Source organism: Lycorma delicatula, chromosome 6 (genome assembly GCF_047948215.1).
Source record: "Lycorma delicatula isolate Av1 chromosome 6, ASM4794821v1, whole genome shotgun sequence".
In the NCBI taxonomy this organism is placed as follows: Eukaryota; Metazoa; Arthropoda; class Insecta; order Hemiptera; family Fulgoridae; genus Lycorma; species Lycorma delicatula.
Genome location: NC_134460.1, coordinates 142,939,029 through 142,958,466, shown reverse-complemented (window position 1 = coordinate 142,958,466; position 19,438 = coordinate 142,939,029). Strand labels below are relative to the sequence as shown.

Below are 19,438 nucleotides of genomic sequence, written 5' to 3'. Positions count from 1 at the left end.
CAAATGTTTTGTTTGTGTTAGTGATTTGATCATGTTTCTCCTGACTCGCATCCCTTATATCAGTGCTGATTCACAATGCAACCATATCTATATACAACGTAATAATCATTACTCATAGTAGTCACCATATAATTTATTTAAATTTAAAATATATGTTTAATTTTTGTAAAATATAAGAACACATTGTTACTGAATATTAATATCGCATAGTTTCTTTTTTAATATGCATCAGGGTTTACAGGAGATGCTTGTGAATCAGCACCTGAACAGCCATACATGCAGTTTGTTTACTTCAACTCTATAAGCTGACTAAATCTGGTATAGGTTAGTTATCTCATAATGAAAAGGATACTTGCTTATGTATGTTCTACTTCTTTTTACAAAATTGTAATTCTATCTAGTCATAAACCTAATTCTTTTTATTAAAATTTTCCTGAGGAATATTAAATTTTTACTGCATAATTTTCTCTGTCTATTATAAAAAATTATAAATCAATGGTGTATTTTTCTTGAGGAGAAAGAACTGGTGGTCACTTGACTCATATCTCTTATTTTAAACATCTTTCAAGTTTGGTTTTGTGTAAAAGCTGATTTTTTATGATTATTTTTATTGTAGCAAAATATAATGTGCTAATTAATTCAGACAGCGTTGTTTTGGTTTCTCAAAAGAGGTGGATTATCTTTGTTAATTTATTGTGATTAAAGTAATCTAAGTTTAATCTAAGGTGTAGAATTTTTTCAGAACACAAGGATAGAGGGAGTTTATTATCTCCCTAATAATTGCAGAGCTTGGATGAACATCCCTTGCTGCTGTGTCTTTTGTTTATCAGGCAGGTCATTGTTTATTTAGTGGCAGTTTTAGATTTTTGAGTTTTATTTATGGATGGAGTTGTTATTTGCATTTGTCCTGAGTTATTATTTGTCCTTTAAACTAGTGAATCTTTTTCAACTAATTTTGTTAGAAATATTCTTTGGTATTCAAACATTAAGTGCTTATAAGGAAGGACAGAGAAAACAATAGTAACATAATTAGGCTGAAAGTCAGATTAAGTCTGTTGATATTCATCAGGAGCAGCATTAATGATCTAGAAAATCCTGTCAGAAATTATATTCTATTCATCCTCTTAATTTGTAAATATCCATTTTTTCTGAAAATATTTTTATATTATTAAGGTGTTTTTTCCTTTTTTTTTTTAAGTAATTTATTTTGAAATTGTGTTTACATTATTGAGATTAATTATGAAGTGATCTTTTTCTGTCTAGATAAGTAATATTGTTCTAATGTTATTTATTAAATGTTATTTATTAAATTGAAAATTATTACAATAAAATATTTTATGACTATGAATATAAATGTTTAATCTTCCTTTTTATTAACTTAGTATTTACCTGTTTTTTTTTGTTTTTTTTTTCTTTTAGATTACTAATTGGATTTGTTGAGGGTAATGAGTCCTTGTGGAAAGGTTATTTATATGCGCTATTGTTACTATTAACAGCAATGGTACAAACACTCCTGCTGTCCCAGTACTTTAATCGAATGTTCCTCGTTGGCCTTAGAGTCAGAACTGCTCTTATATCTGCTATATATAGAAAGGTTTGATGTGATAACACTGTCAGTTGTTAATAATTTTTTTTTAGTTTTTTAGTAGTATAAAATAGTTGTGGATGTTTTGTTGGTCAGTGACTTGGGCTTATCAGTAAGCAATATATTGATTTCTACATTCTTACTATATTTACCTGAATTAGGCTGAGTACACATACAGCCCTTATTTTCTTAAATTTTATTGGTCAATATTAAAAGAAAAATGAATTTTTGGGAAAATGTAGTTGTGAAATCAACCATCTTAATGACTTGGGTTTTGGTGTTAATGAGATTAGTTTTAGACTACTTTGACTACTGCTAATTTAAAATCTGTTTAGCCTTGAAAAATTCTCTTGCCTGAGAGATAAGTTTCATGTAGTTGTTGCATAAAAATTAATTGTTAATAGCTTGTGAATTTAAACTGTAGTCAGGTTTGAAATTTTCCACCTGCTACAAGTTCATCTCTCATATGCAACTGTAATTGGATGTTAACCTTCAAGTTTTGTGGAAAAATGAATCTGTTCCTATAGATATGAACTATCATCTTTTTCTTCAGTCATTTAATTATTTAAATTATACAAAATTCATTGAAAGTTTTAAACTGAACTGAGGTAATTTAATAGACCCAGCAGGTTGAACTAGTGGTGAACTCGTCATCGCAAATCAGCTGATTTCAAAGTCAAGAGTCTGTGGTTCAAATCCTAGTAAAGGCAGTTATTTTTATTCAGAGTTGAATACTAGATCTTGGATACCGGTGTTCTTTGGTGTTTTTTTTTTTTAACCTTCGGGATCACCATTAAGTATTGCTTCAGAGGATGAGATGCATGATTTGTAACGTGTGTGAAAAATGCCATGCCTGACTGGGATTTGAATCCAGAACCTCCTAATGAAAGGCCGAGACACTACTTTTGGTGGTTGGGTTTCAGCTAACCAGACATTTCAGGAATTGCCGATCTGAGACTGTACAAGATACTTTTCATTTACATTCTTACATATCATCCTTATTTATTCTTTGAAGTAATACCTTATGGTGTTTCCGAAGGCTAAACAGGAAAAAAGTTGATAATTTAATAAATATTTAATATCAATGATCTTGATTTCTCAATTACCAAACTTCCCGATATATCTGATGTCCAAAATACGTTTATTATTGAACAAACTGGCATTGTTAATTATATGTATTTGAAAGTGTTTACAATTATGGGTGGATAAAAGTGGAAGATGTGCTAAGCCAGCTTAACGCTTAGGATAACATTATGAAGAACAAACTAAAAACATATGAGGAAAAGAGTAAAATTATGATTTTTGGAAGAGTTATGGAGACATTATGTTATGGAGAAAGTTGTGGTAAGTTTTACTTAGGAAGTGAAATTTACAAGGACAGAAAGGTAGGCAATTACATTTTAAACAATTTCATAAAGGACAGAATCTCTATCTAACTATTAGACTATTATTATTGAAAAAGAAAGTACCAAAAAAGTGCCAAGGTTTATTATATATCTATAACCGTTGGAATTTGTAAGACAATAAACTGTATCCCTTACAATCTAAGATTCTGTGATTCTTGAAATGTCTCAGGAAATAGGATTCTGGAAATTAAAGGATATAAATTAAAATAAAATATCACTAACCAAGGCCACATTCAGCGAACTGGTTCATGTATATCACCAAATACAGAGTGAACAACATAAAACCATACCCATAATGAGACTGCTACCCAACACTATTTATGAAGGACTCTCACACAAGTAGTGCGACTATTGGATATATATATGCTACTACTGATTGTTGCTGTCGTTTGTCAGGTGGTTACATGTCAGTGCAGTATTGTGAGTGCATTTGTGTTTGTGTAAATGACTTATTCAATCCATGGGAGGATAGCTGTAATTGAGGCCTATATTCATTCTGGATCGTTTGAAGAATCACGTCAAGTATTCATAGAAAAATTTCAGAATGCTTGTATCCCAGCGAAGAGTAGCATAAACAATTTAGTTAAAAAATGACATACAACAGGTTCAGTCTCAAATGCAAAATGAAATAGGCAACCTTTCATTAGGACTCCACAGGCCATAGCCGATATTGAAAGGAAAATTACTGGTAGTCCCAAAAAATCACTACGCAAGTTATTCCAACAATCTGGTGTTAAATACACATCTTGTTGTAAAATTCTTTATGAATTAAAATTGAAACCATACCGTATTACAACTGTGCAACAACTGAAGTAGACAGACAAACCGAAACGACTTCATTATTGCATCTGGCTTCTCAAAAACATTGTTGGTGGACAAATAGACCCGATGTCAGACGAGGCATGGTTTCATTTATCTGGCCATGTTAATTCGCAGAACACCAGGTATTGGATGGTGAGGAATCCTCATGAGATATTAGAAGGTCCACTTCATGATGAGAAAATTGCTGTTTGGTGTGCCGTTTCTGTTAATTGTATAGTGGGACCAATATTTTTTGACTGAACTGTCAATCACAAGTTTACCTTACAATTTTCCAAGAGTTCTATGCGCAATTAACTGATAATGCAAAAGAATATAGCTTCTTCCATTAAGACGGAACAACATGTCATACATCAAATGTTTCACTGAATCGCATTCATGCAGCTTTCACAAATGTATGAGCTGTCAGCAGAGGACGGTGGTCTCCACGTTCCCCAGAGTTGTCTACTTAACCCACCGGGTTGGTCTAGTGGTGAACGCGTCTTCCCAAATCAGCTGATTTGGAAGTCGAGAGTTCCAGCATTCAAGTCCTAGTTAAGCCAGTTATTTTTACACGGATTTGAATACTAGATCGTGGATACCGGTGTTCTTTGGAGGTTGGGTTTCAATTAACCACACATCTCAGGAATGGTCAAACTGAGAATGTACAAGACTACACTTCATTTACACTCATACATATCATCCTCATTCATCCTCTGAAGTATTATCTGAACGGTAGTTACCGGAGGCTAAACAGGAAAAAGAAAGAGTTGTCTACTTGCAATCTTTTCCTTTGGGGCCACTTAAAGAAGAGAGTTTACGTATATAATAATTCAGAATATTGATGAACTAAAGGTGAACATTGAATGAATAGTCAACGCAATTGACAACAACTTTTGCATCAGATGGCTCTCAATATGATCAGTCAAGCACAAAAGTGTATTGATGTCCAGGGTGGTCATTTTGAACATCTTTTGTAACAATATGGTAAATAAATGTAACATTTAAATTGTTTTTCTTATTTTATCCATATCATTCATAAAATTTCATTCCAACATAATCTACCAATTCTGCAGCTGTTACATAATGGTTTCGGTTTTATGTTGCTCATCCTGTATTTTAAAGCTTTGTTTATTTTACCATATACTATGGGTATTTTTTAATGGTCATTGATTATTGCAGTCGATTCCACTTAAAATATTACTAATAAACAAATGGGATAAAATACATGGAAAGAGAATGGAATAGACTTCTTCAGGTTGGAGAAATTAAATTCTTAAGAGTATAATATGAAAAATGAAAACAGACTAGCTGAAGACATAGATATAACAAGTAACCTGAAACTGAAAACAATGTTAATGAATGAAGTGTAAGGGAAATATTTTTCAATAGAGATTGCAAAGTTATGACAGAATAAAAGAATAGATGGATAAAAAAAATATGCAGTATTGAAAGAACTATGAGGTTTGATCAAAAATATCCAGAATTTTTTAATTTCCCAAGCTATGTATTTCCAATGTCACAATTTCTTTTTTGTTGTGTTAGTACATTTGTCCCTAATGGTTGTTTATAGTGGTAGCCATATTGGATGACTAGTTTATTGTTGGCTGTTAAATAGGTTATATTTATTTTGGTATGGTCGGCTATTCTTAACTTTAGTGGAAAAAATAGAACAAAGAATTGCACTAAAATTTTTCTTTAAGAATGGAATAAAGTGCAGCACTGCATTGGAAATGTTGAATGTTGCTTTTGATGATTCTTATTTGAATAAAACAAGCATTTATAAGTGGTAAAAATGCTTTTAAGAAGGTTGTGAAGATGTTGAAGATGAGCGCTCTGGATATTTCAACACATCAACAACCAATGACAGCGTTGAAAAAGTGAAGAAAATGATTACGGCCAATCACTTAATCACTATCAGAAAGGTTACTAATGATGTTGGCATATCATTTGGTTCATACCAAGCAATTTTTCCAGCTGTTTTGTTATGAAATTTGTGGCAGCAAAATTTGTTCAGAAATTGTTGAATTTCGACCAAAAACATTTAAAAAAATATACGCATTTGTAACAGTGAGTGAATTTTATAGACTTTACAGCAGCCTATCTTCTTTATAGACTACAAAAAAAGAGGAAACAACATTTTAATCCATTTTATAAAATAAAATTTAAGTTTCTTTTAATAAAAGTAAACATGATATATAAGCATTTCAGAAAGATGCAACTCTGTTTTTTGTAATAAGTATTTGAATTGTGTTTTTTTTTTTTTTTTAATTCTCAAAGAACATAAAAGTGAAGGGTATCAAATATCTTTAACATAATGTTTTCAGATGTGGATAAGTGATTTCACTTAACCGGTTAGGGGTTACTTACTTTCAACCACCACATTAAATTAAATTTAACATTTTATTGGCAACATTAAAATTTTTGTTATAAATAAAGTTATGATAAAATGTTTCTTAATGATATTTCCCAAGCTTTCAAGCATGTAGGATGTTTGTTTAAAAAACCTACATGTTTTAAAAACCCAGTAGAAAGTATTTTTCAGTAATCTCACAGGATTTTAAGAGTCACAAATCCCTTCAGAATGAATAATTCTATTCTTTTTTTTTTTTAGTACAATCTAACAGATTTGTCTGCTTTTATTAATTTGTTTTGAAATGATTAAACAAGCTTTCACCTTTCAGAAAAATCACTCTCTTAAACAACAATAACTATTCAGTTTCATTTTTTGTCATAATTTATAATTTTTTTTCATTTTTAAGTAAATTGATCTCATCTTTTGGTATGTATTCATGTTTTATTTAGTTGTACTAATTTTTAAATAAATCTCTCTACTACTTTTCAGGCCATGGTCATGTCAAACTCTGCTAGGAAAGAATCAACTGTTGGTGAACTTGTTAATTTGATGTCTGTTGATGCTCAGAGGTTTATGGATTTGTTGACTTACTTAAACATGATCTGGTCAGCACCCTTACAAATATTGCTGGCACTTTTCTTCTTATGGCAGATACTTGGTTAGTAAAATAATTATATGTTTTTAGTCCACTTTTGTGTTTATGTCTGTGAAAATATACATGCGCGTACACATATATCTTCACTCGCACATGATGTTCATACATGTAAAAGTATCAGAATGGAAAATGGGCATTTTGATATTTTTCAGCCAAAATCTGTCAGTCAAAAACAAAATATTACATAATTAATAAAATTAATTTATGATGTAGGAGAGACAGGTTATATTTTAATATTGTATTTAAATAACTTGTAATGCTTCTAAAATGCTCCCTAAAGGAAATAAATTATTGCTGTTGAAAATTGCATCAATAGCCTTATATTACCATATAGAGAGATGACAATATTTAAATTACAAGAATAGATGTGATTTCAGCGTTTCTTAATTTTAGTTAATACAGACTGATCATTTGAAATTTATATCAACTATTTTGGAAGAAAGTAACTTACAGAATATAAAAGTAATTTCCTTCAAAGTTCACTTAAGTAGTAATTTAATTATTGAAAGTCCAGATTTATCTATAAAATGCATGCTGGTTTATAGATAATACATTTTCTGAAAATAATCAATTTACTTTTGCATACATGTTCCGTTGCTGTATTCCTGGGTAGATTAATCTAAAATGGAAATAAATTATTAATTTTTTTCAAGTTTAGTTAAAATCTGCTGTAGATAAACCAATCAATTAAAAGTTTAAATACTACGATAAATAATACCTTGTTTTTGATTGTCTAGGAATAAAAATTATTTTCTGTCTAATAGTTAACTAGTTTAATTTTTAACAGATATAACTTTGAATTCCACTAGAGGGCTGAAACAATTTCTCTTGCTCATAAAACATTTTAATTTGTATGAATTTTAATTTTTTTCATTATTCATATGCTAGAAGTTCCTAGCACAGGACATTATTATTTACTGGTCTTGGATACATTATTATGAGTTGATTTGATCTTAACCCTTATCGATCTCAAAGATTAATTTTCAACTGTAGTTTTATATTTTATATCTGAATTTAACAGTACTTTTTCCTCAGGTAATAATTTTCTCTTATTGTTAGTATTTTCATCTTAAGAGAACTTTCAAATTATTTAATTGCATTAAAATAAATATTTAATAATAGATATTAAATTAATAATAATAATAATAAGTATTTTAATTGTATAGGTAAAAATATAATACATTCTTACATCATACTTATGTTTGTTATTTATATATTTGGTGGTGAATATTACTTTTAGGTCCTGCTGTTTTGGCTGGCTTGGCTGTGATGGTTATCATGATACCAATCAATGGTTACATTGCTAATCAGGTGAAAAAGCTGCAAATTAAACAAATGAAGTACAAGGATGAACGTGTAAAGCTTATGAATGAGATTCTGTCTGGCATTAAGGTACTGCTGTTATTATTATTATTATTATTATTATTATTATTATTATTATTATTAGATATTATTGTTTATGTCTTATAATTTTTTTATCTTAAAAAAAAATTCTCTTTTGTAATATTAATATTAACACACGAGATCTTAGTATTCAGGTAAACGTTTTCATGTGCTTGTTTTAAATTATCTAGTATACTTGGACTTATTCCATGTGTATGTAAATAAAAAAGAAATTATTTTGCTAAGTAAAAAAAGTAGTTTTATTGAACTTCAAGATAATGTAATAAATAAGAACATAACTTTAATAATTAATTTAGTAACATTATATTGAATACTAAATGAACGTTATGTTAGCTGAAAGTTACTGTTACTGTAAGTTATAACATTTATTTTAATAAATAAATATAATCTGTATTTTCATTAATGGGTATTCATTATTTATTTATTTATCTTTATTTCCTTTAGTAACAACAGGGTAATATGCTCAGTTACAGCTTCTTAATTATATACAAATTTTGTAGCATATGAAAAAATTCCATGCTTTTCCAGGATTCAAACCTCAGAACCTTTTGAATCAAAGGCAGAGATGTTATCATTCTGTCATGTAAGTCAGCATAGGTAGATATTAAGATGACTTGTGTTAAAGGAGTTTTTGTTAATGGTGTTCTAAAAAAATGTTTGACCAAATAATAAATAAAAATACAGCTGTCAGGAGTCTTATTTTAGATGTAGAACCATTTGTAGAATACCACTTTGTGTTGTAATTTTCAAAAAGATTGAAGAACTAAGAAATGTGCTAGTAGGTAGATCTACACTAGATACGAAACTAGTAATCTGAAATTTCATAAATTCAGTTTTTTAAGCTTGGTTCACCCTTATTTTTTCTTTGGTGTGCAACCTTCAGCCAAGGAATAGAATAAAAGAGAACTTCATTGGCTATATAGAAATTATAGTTTCAGTAAGAAAATTATAAGTTTATAAAAAGATTATTTGATTATTGAAATCAGAGCAACTGATTTTATAGAAATTATAGTTTCAGTAAGAAAATTATAAGTTTATAAAAAGATTATTTGATTATTGAAATCAGAGCAACTGATTTAATGAACATATTAATTGAGCACATCCAAAATATTTTGTCATTTTAAAAACCATGTGAATGATTTTAAAATTGGATGTTAGAAATCTGTTTTAAAATAAAAATAATTATATTTGGTTTTTATTTTTAGGTATTAAAATTGTATGCTTGGGAACCAAGCTTTGAGCAGCAGGTATTGCGCATAAGAAATAAAGAAATTTATGTTTTAAAACAGGCTGCTTATTTTAATGCCTCTACATCTTTCATATGGGCATGTGCACCATTTCTGGTAATTATCATCTAATTCATGTTTTATTTATACTTACTGGTGTATTTATATCTACAAACTATATTAGTTTATAAAAATATTCACTTTTACTTTATTTTCTTCTTTTCTGTCAGTTTCCATTTAATAGCTATCTTATTATGGAATGTAAAAAAATCTAAATCATCTCTCCATCCAGTCTGTTAGTTATTTTAGGACATAGGTAGTTCTAAAATAACATTTTCATTTTTTTTTTTTTTTTTTTTTAAATGACAGAATTTTTACTTTTGACTTATTCATCGTGCTATACAAAAGTGAATAACTTATGAAAAACAATGTTCACAAAGTTGTCTTATGAGATTGATCACAAGAAACTTTCTTTCTTATTGATATTTATTTTTTTCTTTATATTTTTTAATTAAAAATTGTATTGCATGTTATTCTCCAGGAAACCAGTTCTTATATATTACCAGAAGTGAATTTAAAAAAAATATTAAAAAAATTGTTAAATCTTTTTTAATTTAATTGGTCCTTTGATATTGTTTCTAAAATACATAATTAGAAAATCACATAAAACTTCCTACAACTTGGGTAAAGGAGTCCCTTTTTGAAATTTCAAAAAAGCTTTGATGAAAATATAAAAAAAAATTCATTTACTTCCATCACTTGAAATTTTTCATTAAATTTCACATTATTTTTATTATTCTCAGACAGTTTTGTTCTTGCAAGGTAACTATTTAATGTTTAACTGATTAGTAACAGCAGGTGTAATTTTAACCCATTGGTTAGGTCAGTGGTCCTATCGGTTGGTCTATTGGTGAACTTGTCATCGCAAAATCAGCTGATTTTGAAGTCGAATTCTAAGATTCAAATCGTAGTAAAGGCAGTTACTTTTGTACGAATTGAATGCTAATTGTGGATACCGGTGTTCTTTCGTGGTTGGATTTTAATTAACCACACATCTCAGGAATGGTCAACTTGAGACTGTACAAGACTACACTTCATTTACATTCATGCATACCATCCTCATTCATCCTCTGAAGTAACGCCTTACGATGGTTGCGGAGGCTAAACAGAAAAAGAAGAGAGCAGGAGTAGTTTTTAACTGTAATATGCTGTTTTTCATTTCAACAACTATCTGTTTATTTTGCTATATATAGTTTTTATTTGGTAGAATTTATTTAATTAACTAAAATTGTGTTATTCTAAATAAATAAATAATTTTACCATTTATGAATTATTTTCATTTCATAAAAATATCGGCTCGAAGATTTCTTAATCTAAGTTCATAATAAATAATAAAAAATTTAATATTAATTTCAAGAAGAATTTTTTACTTCCTAAAACATAGGCTTCTATTTAAACATTTAGCCATTGATTTTAGGAGTTAATATCAGAAAAGTTAGCAAGTTTGAAGTATTCAATCTTCTTTTTGAAAAGGCGTTTGAACAGAGAGAGATACTTAAAAAATTTTTTATCTTTTTTCTCTGAAAAAAAATTACAAACTTTTTGGATTAAAAGAGTGTGTAAAAATCTTTGCAATCAATCTAGACTAATCTAATGGAAGTTAATATGAAACAGACAAGCTGAACCAAAATGTTGTTGGGTCAGGAAAATTGCCTCAATTATTCCTATTTGGTTAATATAAAAGAGATATAAGAGAATATTATTTGTCAAGTAAAGTTCTTTTAAAATTTGAAAACATGTTTTTGGAAATATTTAGATAATTTCTTTTTGGGTAAATGCAAGATCTGCTCAAGAAATACCAGACATTTGCCATATAAAATCATAGCTTTTAATCTTCAATCATATCAGTCTTCAGTCTTTTAAAGTTGTTTCTAGTTTAGAAAAAAAAAAGGCTACTAAAGTTAGATTAGGAGAGTACGAGGTTGTAGCAGAACAATCATTCTATCTTTTGAATAAAATTCAGATTAATATTGCTGAATGTGAGAAAAAATTTTCATGGAGCAGCCATGACTTGTAGATTAATATTGTGAGAGCAAATTTTTATGGAGCAGCCATGATTTGATATCAAAGCTTAAACCTCTTCTCACTGACATTTTTCTCATAGTACTTTGTAAACTTCATTGCAGTAATGCTGGTTACAGTTTGTTTTTAAGAGAAAGATTTTTAGAGAATGACATCTGTACTGCCAAAAATGTTTTAATATGGTCTTTGATTGAATTTGATTCTTTCTTTTATCTTTGTGAACTTTTCTCTACCTGTTACAAAGATATTGCAGATTTGACATTATAGCCATTAACCCATGTTTCATCAGTTAATATGAGTTATTTAAAAATGTTTTATTGTCATTGGTATGGCTATTTCTTGAAAAAAAAAATGTCTTGTAGTATCAAGTGGGCACAAATTTTGTACATCATCAATTTTTATTTAGAATATCATAGCATAAGTCAGTTGAAATGTTGCACTTGTTTGCTAGTTTCCATGCGGTTGTGGAAAATAGCAATTGGAATGTACAAGTTGCTTGATTGTATGATATAAGAAACCTTTGCAAGTGCTGTTCATTATCAACTGATTCACATCCATACTCAAATAGCGTAAACTACTTATAACTTCAATATTTCTGTTAGTTTGCATAAACAATCAGTGCATTTCTGTAAACATTTTTCTAAGTTTTACACAAAGTTTCGCCATTGTTTCTATAAATCACTTGTGCAAATGGCAAAACAACACCAACAGTGATTTACTTAAGTGGGCATAGTTTATGAACTGCAGAATATAGAATGAAGCTATTAATGAGATGTGACATGTTGTTAGATAGCTTGTGCTTTATTTAGTGATTTCAGTGCACATTGTTAACATTACTAGATAAATTTCTATTATCTCATAAAAGTATATTCATACGTAAGAGATTATTCCTTCAAAGCCTAGTTTTGGATTTTTACCATTAAAAATATAGATGCCCGTGGATTTTCATACTGACATCATTATTTCTTAATTTTTTAATAACACATTCAGGAAAAAAGTTTGAACTAACTTCTTTTTTTTATTAATTAAAAATGAAGTCTTCCTTTATAAGTTGTTTAGTTTTATTTAAATACTATATTTAAATTGCTAGATTACTTTTAACATTTTAAACAGTAATTTTTAATTAAAAGGAAAAGACTTGCTGAAGGTACACAGAAAATACTATAATACAGTACATTCTTAACAATTGCGAGCTTACTTCCAAATTAAAAAAAAAGAACATTTTTAATTTGAAAAGCTCAAGTGAATCAATATAAAGTAAAAGTTCAATCACAAAACAATTCAAATTAAGGGGGGAACAACGAAAAAATGTACTAGGGCTATGTAGTCTGATCACATGTATATTATTAAAATTTAAAAAAATAATTAACATTAACAATACAAAAAATAATTTTTTCAACATAAATTGAACATATAAAATGAATCCATGTAAAATAAATTGAGCATATCAAAATTATATGGAATCATATTTTGAATTATATATATATGGAGTCATAGAAAACACATTTCCACACTACTCGTCTGTCATATTTCAAAAATATATAAAATAAAGTAATTAACATGAACAATATAAGAAAATAATATTTTTAACATTAGTTTAACATATTATTTATATCAGAATTATATGGAATCATATATTTTGAATCATATCATTAATTTTTCTCTTCATATACATAAGGATACTTTCCTGCATATATAAAAATAATGATGATCTCGCATAGAATACACCTATTTACCCAGTCTCACTGTCCTGTCTCATCAAACAAAGAACACATCATCACTTCCGTGCGAGCCAACTCAAAACATGTCTCCACTCCATGACTGCTAAATTCACACTAGCCCCGAAAACAAAGAATGTCAGTCTGGCTTTCCCCGCCAGACGCCCGTCCGTATTTATGCACGTACACACTTTTTTCTGAGAATGTATATGCTCACACCAGTCCACGATGACATCACCGTCTGGCTATCCAGACCATGTCAGACATCAAAAAACAAAGTTATGAATACAATTTCTTATCAAACTAATTATGTTTATTAAACTTCTGTTTTTAATATCAGCTAAGCCAAATGAATATTAACTACCTTTTAAAATATTGAAACTTTTTTCTTTATGACATAATATATATTGTTCGTAACCAACAAAATTTAGAATGGTTACACAATTTAACAACTTTAATAATGTAAGGATTTTTGTTCGTTTTTAATATTAGAAAATGACTTGAAGAATGCATTAAAATATTTACTTTTTTGTTAAATACTGTACTCTTTAATTTTTTTTAAGGATTAATGTAGTGTATTTGTGTCTACAGGTATCGTTGGTTACATTTGCTGTATTTGTATTGTCTGATGAAAACAATATATTGGATTCTACAACAGCATTTGTTTCTTTGTCACTTTTTAACATATTGCGATTTCCACTTTCCATGTTGCCTATGTTGATTTCAAACATGGTTCAGGTCAGTACGTGACATTTGTCTCTTTTTATATTTACTTATAAGTAGCTATGTCATTGTGTTATTCTGAATCTTTATATCCTAATTGTACAAAAAGAGAAAAATATTAATTTAATGAATGATGCCTAGATTTATACAGGGTGTAATACCCAGAATAATAGCAAGTTTATATTGTTAATTTGATGTTAATAAATTTTACACATGGAATCAATGGAGTACTTTAAATCTAATGACTTTTTGCATAGTTAAAAAGTGGAAAATGACTCTGCCAATCTATATGGGAGAGTGGTAGCATTTCATCCTTTCATGAGGAAGATCCCAAGTTTGAATTTCAGTCGGGCATTTTCTCATCTGCTATAAAATTGTCATTCCACATTCCTGTGAATAAGTTTTGAGATGATGACATGCTAAATTAATCCTCTACAAAAAAGTAGGGTTTTTGATTTGACTCGTGCTTTTTTATGTTATTCTACAAGATTCTTATTTTTTATTATTTATTTTCTTTTTTTTATGAGATCTTTCCTGTGTTGATCCTGTAGTAAGTTTCTTATAGAAAATTTGATTAAAAGATTTTGTTGTCATATACATCATATAATTACATGTCTGAGATTACACACATGTAATTATGTTTGTTTAAATCAGACTGTGATTTAAAGATATTTTGTTTGTTTGTTATCATGATTGCTTTATTTAAATTGTTATAGCAAAATGATAAGCAGCCTGGTTTCATTCTATATTTACAATGTTAAAATGATGATTTTGGTTAAAAATACTTATGATTAAAATTAATATATATAACTGCATTTCTCATAACCTTACCACATATCAACTAGTAGTTCTTTTTTGTCATTTCTACGCATTTCTTTTCTTATTTTTATCAAGTTGTAGATTTTTCTCGTTTGTATTTTTTTGTGAAACATTTTTCATATAAGCAATATATATAGATTTTAATAGGAAAAAAAGAAAAAGTGTGGTATTTGTGTGGTGTGTATGTGGATATATATATATATATATATATATATATAAATATAATATTTTCTTTTTTCCTGTAGATTTGTCTTCATGTATTGTTAAAGAAAGTAAGATTAAGAATAATACCTTTTTTTGGAATAAAGTTTTTGTTCAAAAGCTTTCTCCTCAAAATTTTTGTTCTTTACAACTTGTCATTAAAGACCTTAAGTTGGCTCTGAATATCATTTCATGTATAAGTTCATAAAAAACATAATGAAAAAATGAATACTTTCTGTTTATAAACTTCACTTTCTAAGGTCATATTTTGTGATAATTTTGGGAGAATTGAAAGGACGTTTTAGAAGTTACAGGAGTTTTACTAAAATATTTCAGTTTTGTATATAGATTCTTATCAAGTAAATGTAGTAAATCTTTCAGATGCTTTAATTTAAAAAACAAAGCATTTTTAGACCTATATTGTATGATTTATTTTAGCTCCAGAAACAATTCTATTTTTATTTTTTTTTTTAGAATATAGCTGTTTTTATAAAACAATATATTTTGTGTGTGAAAGTGTTGTAATATTTTTTATAGGCAACAATTTTATTGGAAGAAATTAGGTAACAAAAATAAAATTGTAATGCACGCTATGTGTTTTTCTAATAGAAATGCTTAAAGTGGTTTTGTGAAAATATTCAATATTTAAAAAAAAAAAATGTAATAAGCAATAAAAAACAGTTACCATTGATGCTTCCTTTTTTCTGTAGGCTGGTGTTTCTATTAAAAGAATTAACAAATTCATGAATGAAGAAGAATTGGATCCTGTCTCTGTTACTCACGATCAGAGTGAAGGTAACTGATTGTATTTAGATTTACATTTTTTCTTAATTATAATTTTTAACAACTTACAAGAAAGCTATTACTTTGGTAAGATAGGTATTTTATTTTGATTGATATGTCATAATACTTTCTATAGGTTAATTAAGGTATATTACTCCACAGATATAACAAAGAAATACTCCAAGTATTTGCTTTGTATGGCTCAAGAAAGTCTGATAAAACCTTTGATCGGAGTGACATCACAAAATATATCATTAATTTTATATTCATACGAGTATGATAACTTCATAGCAACCTTTAAAACTTGATTATATGAAATAGTTCTAAATTAAATATGTGAAAAATAAGTACTAAATGAATAACAATTTAGAATGCTTAATGAAAATTAATGCAAGTTGGGCACCATTAAATGAAGTTATAGAAAATTCAGATTTTTTAGTTTGTTTTTCTTTAAGCTCATTGTCATATCATTTATATAAAAGAAAACTTTTTAATTGAATTTAAATAAGATTTAGAGGACCATTTAAGTCTGTCAATTTAAATTAAAATTCTCAACAAAAGTGTAATAAGACCGTTTCTCATACACTGAAGTTTTGACCAGAATTATACAAAAATAGTTTTATTACCTGGATTGATAAAAATGGTAATTGTTATTTTTCTAGGAAAAAATTATTCCTTTTTTTAAGTAAAGAAAGCTTATTTTATTTGTAAATACATAGATATGTAAATATAATTTCAAAAGATATTATAAATGGCTGAAAATTTTACTAAATATTTGAAGTTTATGGACAAGGTACCATGAGTAATGAAAAGTTAAGAAAATTAGTCAGCCAATTCAATGTAGATAGAATTTGTTGTTTTCCATTTATTACTTAACTGAAAAGCCATTCATATTTACAAATCATTCATTAAAGTATCTATTTTAAATCTGCTACAACACAAAATATGAAAAGTATTTAATATTCTTTTAGCCAAAATCAACACTCTGTTTCAGCATCTTTTATGCGTCATTATTTATAATACTAATATAATATAATATGGTATGTTCAGAAAGTTGCTGAGCACTGGAATTATAGAACTGTATTGGCAAGATTTTCTTTATTATTTATTTAAATAAACTTTCATTTCTTTATAGAAACTAATACTGGAATTGTTAATAAAAGGCATTGAAAATGACCTCCAACATCACTACAACACTGCACATGTTGCAGTTTGTTTTCAAACACTTAAATCAACTGATGTACTGGAATGTCTCATACCTATGCCATTATTGCGGTTTTTAGTTGGTCAGTCGTGCGTGGTCTCTTGTGATAGACTGCTTGTTTCACTACCTCCCATATAAAGTAATCTGGGAGAGTCAGATCGGGTGATCATGCAAGCCACAAACAAACCTCTTTATCTGTGTGTGCTCTGGTGCCATCTTGTTGGAACCAGTCGTGATTGATTTCTACTTCTGTAAACCGACTAATTTGTTACTGTACTCTTTGTACACTAAGGATAATAAGGATCACTATTATCTGGATTTTCAAAATGTAAAGATTGTTCATGTAATTCATGAGTGTTAGTTGCCAACCATTGTCGTGTATTTTGTGAATTAATATACTCTCCTAGATGAAACCACACATCATCTGCAAAAAAATTAATGTCGAGGATACCTATGGAATTTTGGTCAATAAAACGTTTAAACCATTGACAATAATTTAGTCTTTTGGCGTGATTTGTAGATTTCAGTTCTTGAACACACATAACTTTGTAGGGGAAAAATTTCAGTTTTTTTCTTACAGCTGTATGTGCAATAGTGAGTCTGATACCTTGCTGCTGTGCTAACTTATGCAATGACTTTGATGGACTTTCAGCCATAACTTCTGAAATATCAAACAGCTTCTGTTTGTTTAGTTTAGTGGTCTTCCACTTTGATCAGCATGTTCAACAGAGCCTGTTGCCTGGAGTTTTTCAATAAGATATCGAACTGCATTGTGCTGAGGAACAGGAGTGTTTAGAGACTTTTCAGAAAACTTGTGCTTCACTATATCAGTATATTTATCACCTTCATGAAAGACATCTTAAGTGAGAAAAATGTATTTCTCTACTGAAAGAACCATTCCGTTTCTTGCAACTATTGATTCTGATAGACAATCATGTGTCTGCTGCTGTTGATGATGAATTGAATCCTGAAGGAACAATGGGTCTAAAGAAATGTGTCATAAAGATACTTATTTTACTAAAGCTCTTGAAAATTTTATTTTGATTGAGATATAAATATAAATGAAGTAACTCTTAAAAAAGATCTAAAAATTTATTTTAATTATAAACATTTTTAAAGGTGGTATTTATATTAGTAGTGACAGTTTAAAGAAACTGCATTCAGTAAGTTGAATAATGATGATTTTTTTTTTTTTTATTAATTTTAATGGAATTTGCTCATGAATAAGTAAGTAAATTTAGACTTGTAAGTTTTGGCTGATATTTGTTATAAAAAGTCTGTGATCACTAAAGAATATCTAATTATTTACGCAGTGGTCTGTATATTTTTTTATGCAAGTTTTATTTCTAAACATTCCTTACAAACTTTATTACATGAATAATAAAACAAATTGAAGTTCTTTTTTTCACAATGTTTTACAGCTGATCCTCTTGTAATTGAGAATGGAACTTTTTCATGGGGTGGAATGTCTGAAGACGCAGTGGTATTAAAAAATATCACTGCAAGAATTAAAGAAGGTTCACTTGTTGCAGTTGTTGGCCCTGTAGGAGCAGGCAAATCATCTTTTTGTTCTGCATTTCTTGGTGAAATGGAAAAAATTTCAGGACGTGTTAATACAAAGGTATAAGATGTTTTGTTTTATATTATTATCTTTATTTTATATTAGACTTTAAAAATTCTTTTCAAATATGTGAAATTGGAGAAATGACCTAAGATTTCAGTAATAGCATTATTTTTACCGTATCAGCATGCAAATGCCCCTTATATACAGAGTATTTTATCTTTACAAGGGGTATCCACAGCTGATTCTGGTTGTCTATTGTGCATATTTCTTGATATTCTATCCTTATTTCTCTATATTTTTATCTTTGTTCTTTTAATTTTGAAAATGGTTGTCATACATTCATATATTGTTGTCACATATACCACAACCATTAGAAAGATCAGGACAATTTGAATAAAACAACAAATTACTGTACTCCTTTTTGTGATGTAACATTGTGTAGTCTGTACTGTTTCCAGTTGGTAGAAAAGTCTTAATTCACTAATGATTGTAATAATTTATATAGAGAAATATTTTGGATATGTTGTTGTACCATATGTTGTTTTGGATATGTTGTTGTACCAGTTCAAGTCTTAGGAAAAGTATTTTACCCAAGAAGCAATTTAGATCTCAGATTAATTTTATGAAGAAGGGTAAAAATCAAAATGACTTACTTAGATAGCATTGAACTTTGAAAACAGCTTTATGTCGAATAAAGATTATGTTTAATATTTTAACAAAAGTAGGAGAGAAGTATAATAAAGATTTTTAATCTATTCTTTGATTAATTAATTATAAGATAAATAATGAAGAAAGACAAGCTGTAGTAAAGAAATGAGTGAGACAAGGGGACCCATCAGTTGCTTTTAATAGTTATTATTTTATGAGTGGAAAACATGGACCGTTAGAAAAAAGCTGAAAATACCAAAATTTTT

The 19,438-nt window shown here is 28.4% G+C and overlaps 1 protein-coding gene across 4 annotated transcripts in view; it reads left to right on the top strand.

The window, feature by feature from the left end:
• Nucleotides 1-19,438, top strand: part of MRP (Multidrug-Resistance like Protein 1) — a 174,908-nt gene that overhangs the window by 42,534 nt on the left and 112,936 nt on the right. For all 4 annotated transcript variants that reach the window (XM_075368697.1, XM_075368695.1, XM_075368694.1 and 1 more), the window contains exons 8-14: nt 1,420-1,594; nt 6,635-6,803; nt 8,041-8,192; nt 9,410-9,547; nt 13,822-13,968; nt 15,684-15,768; nt 18,382-18,581. In XM_075368697.1, coding sequence (XP_075224812.1) covers nt 1,420-1,594; nt 6,635-6,803; nt 8,041-8,192; nt 9,410-9,547; nt 13,822-13,968; nt 15,684-15,768; nt 18,382-18,581 — 1,066 coding nt within the window. The remainder of the gene's footprint in view (nt 1-1,419; nt 1,595-6,634; nt 6,804-8,040; nt 8,193-9,409; nt 9,548-13,821; nt 13,969-15,683; nt 15,769-18,381; nt 18,582-19,438) is intronic.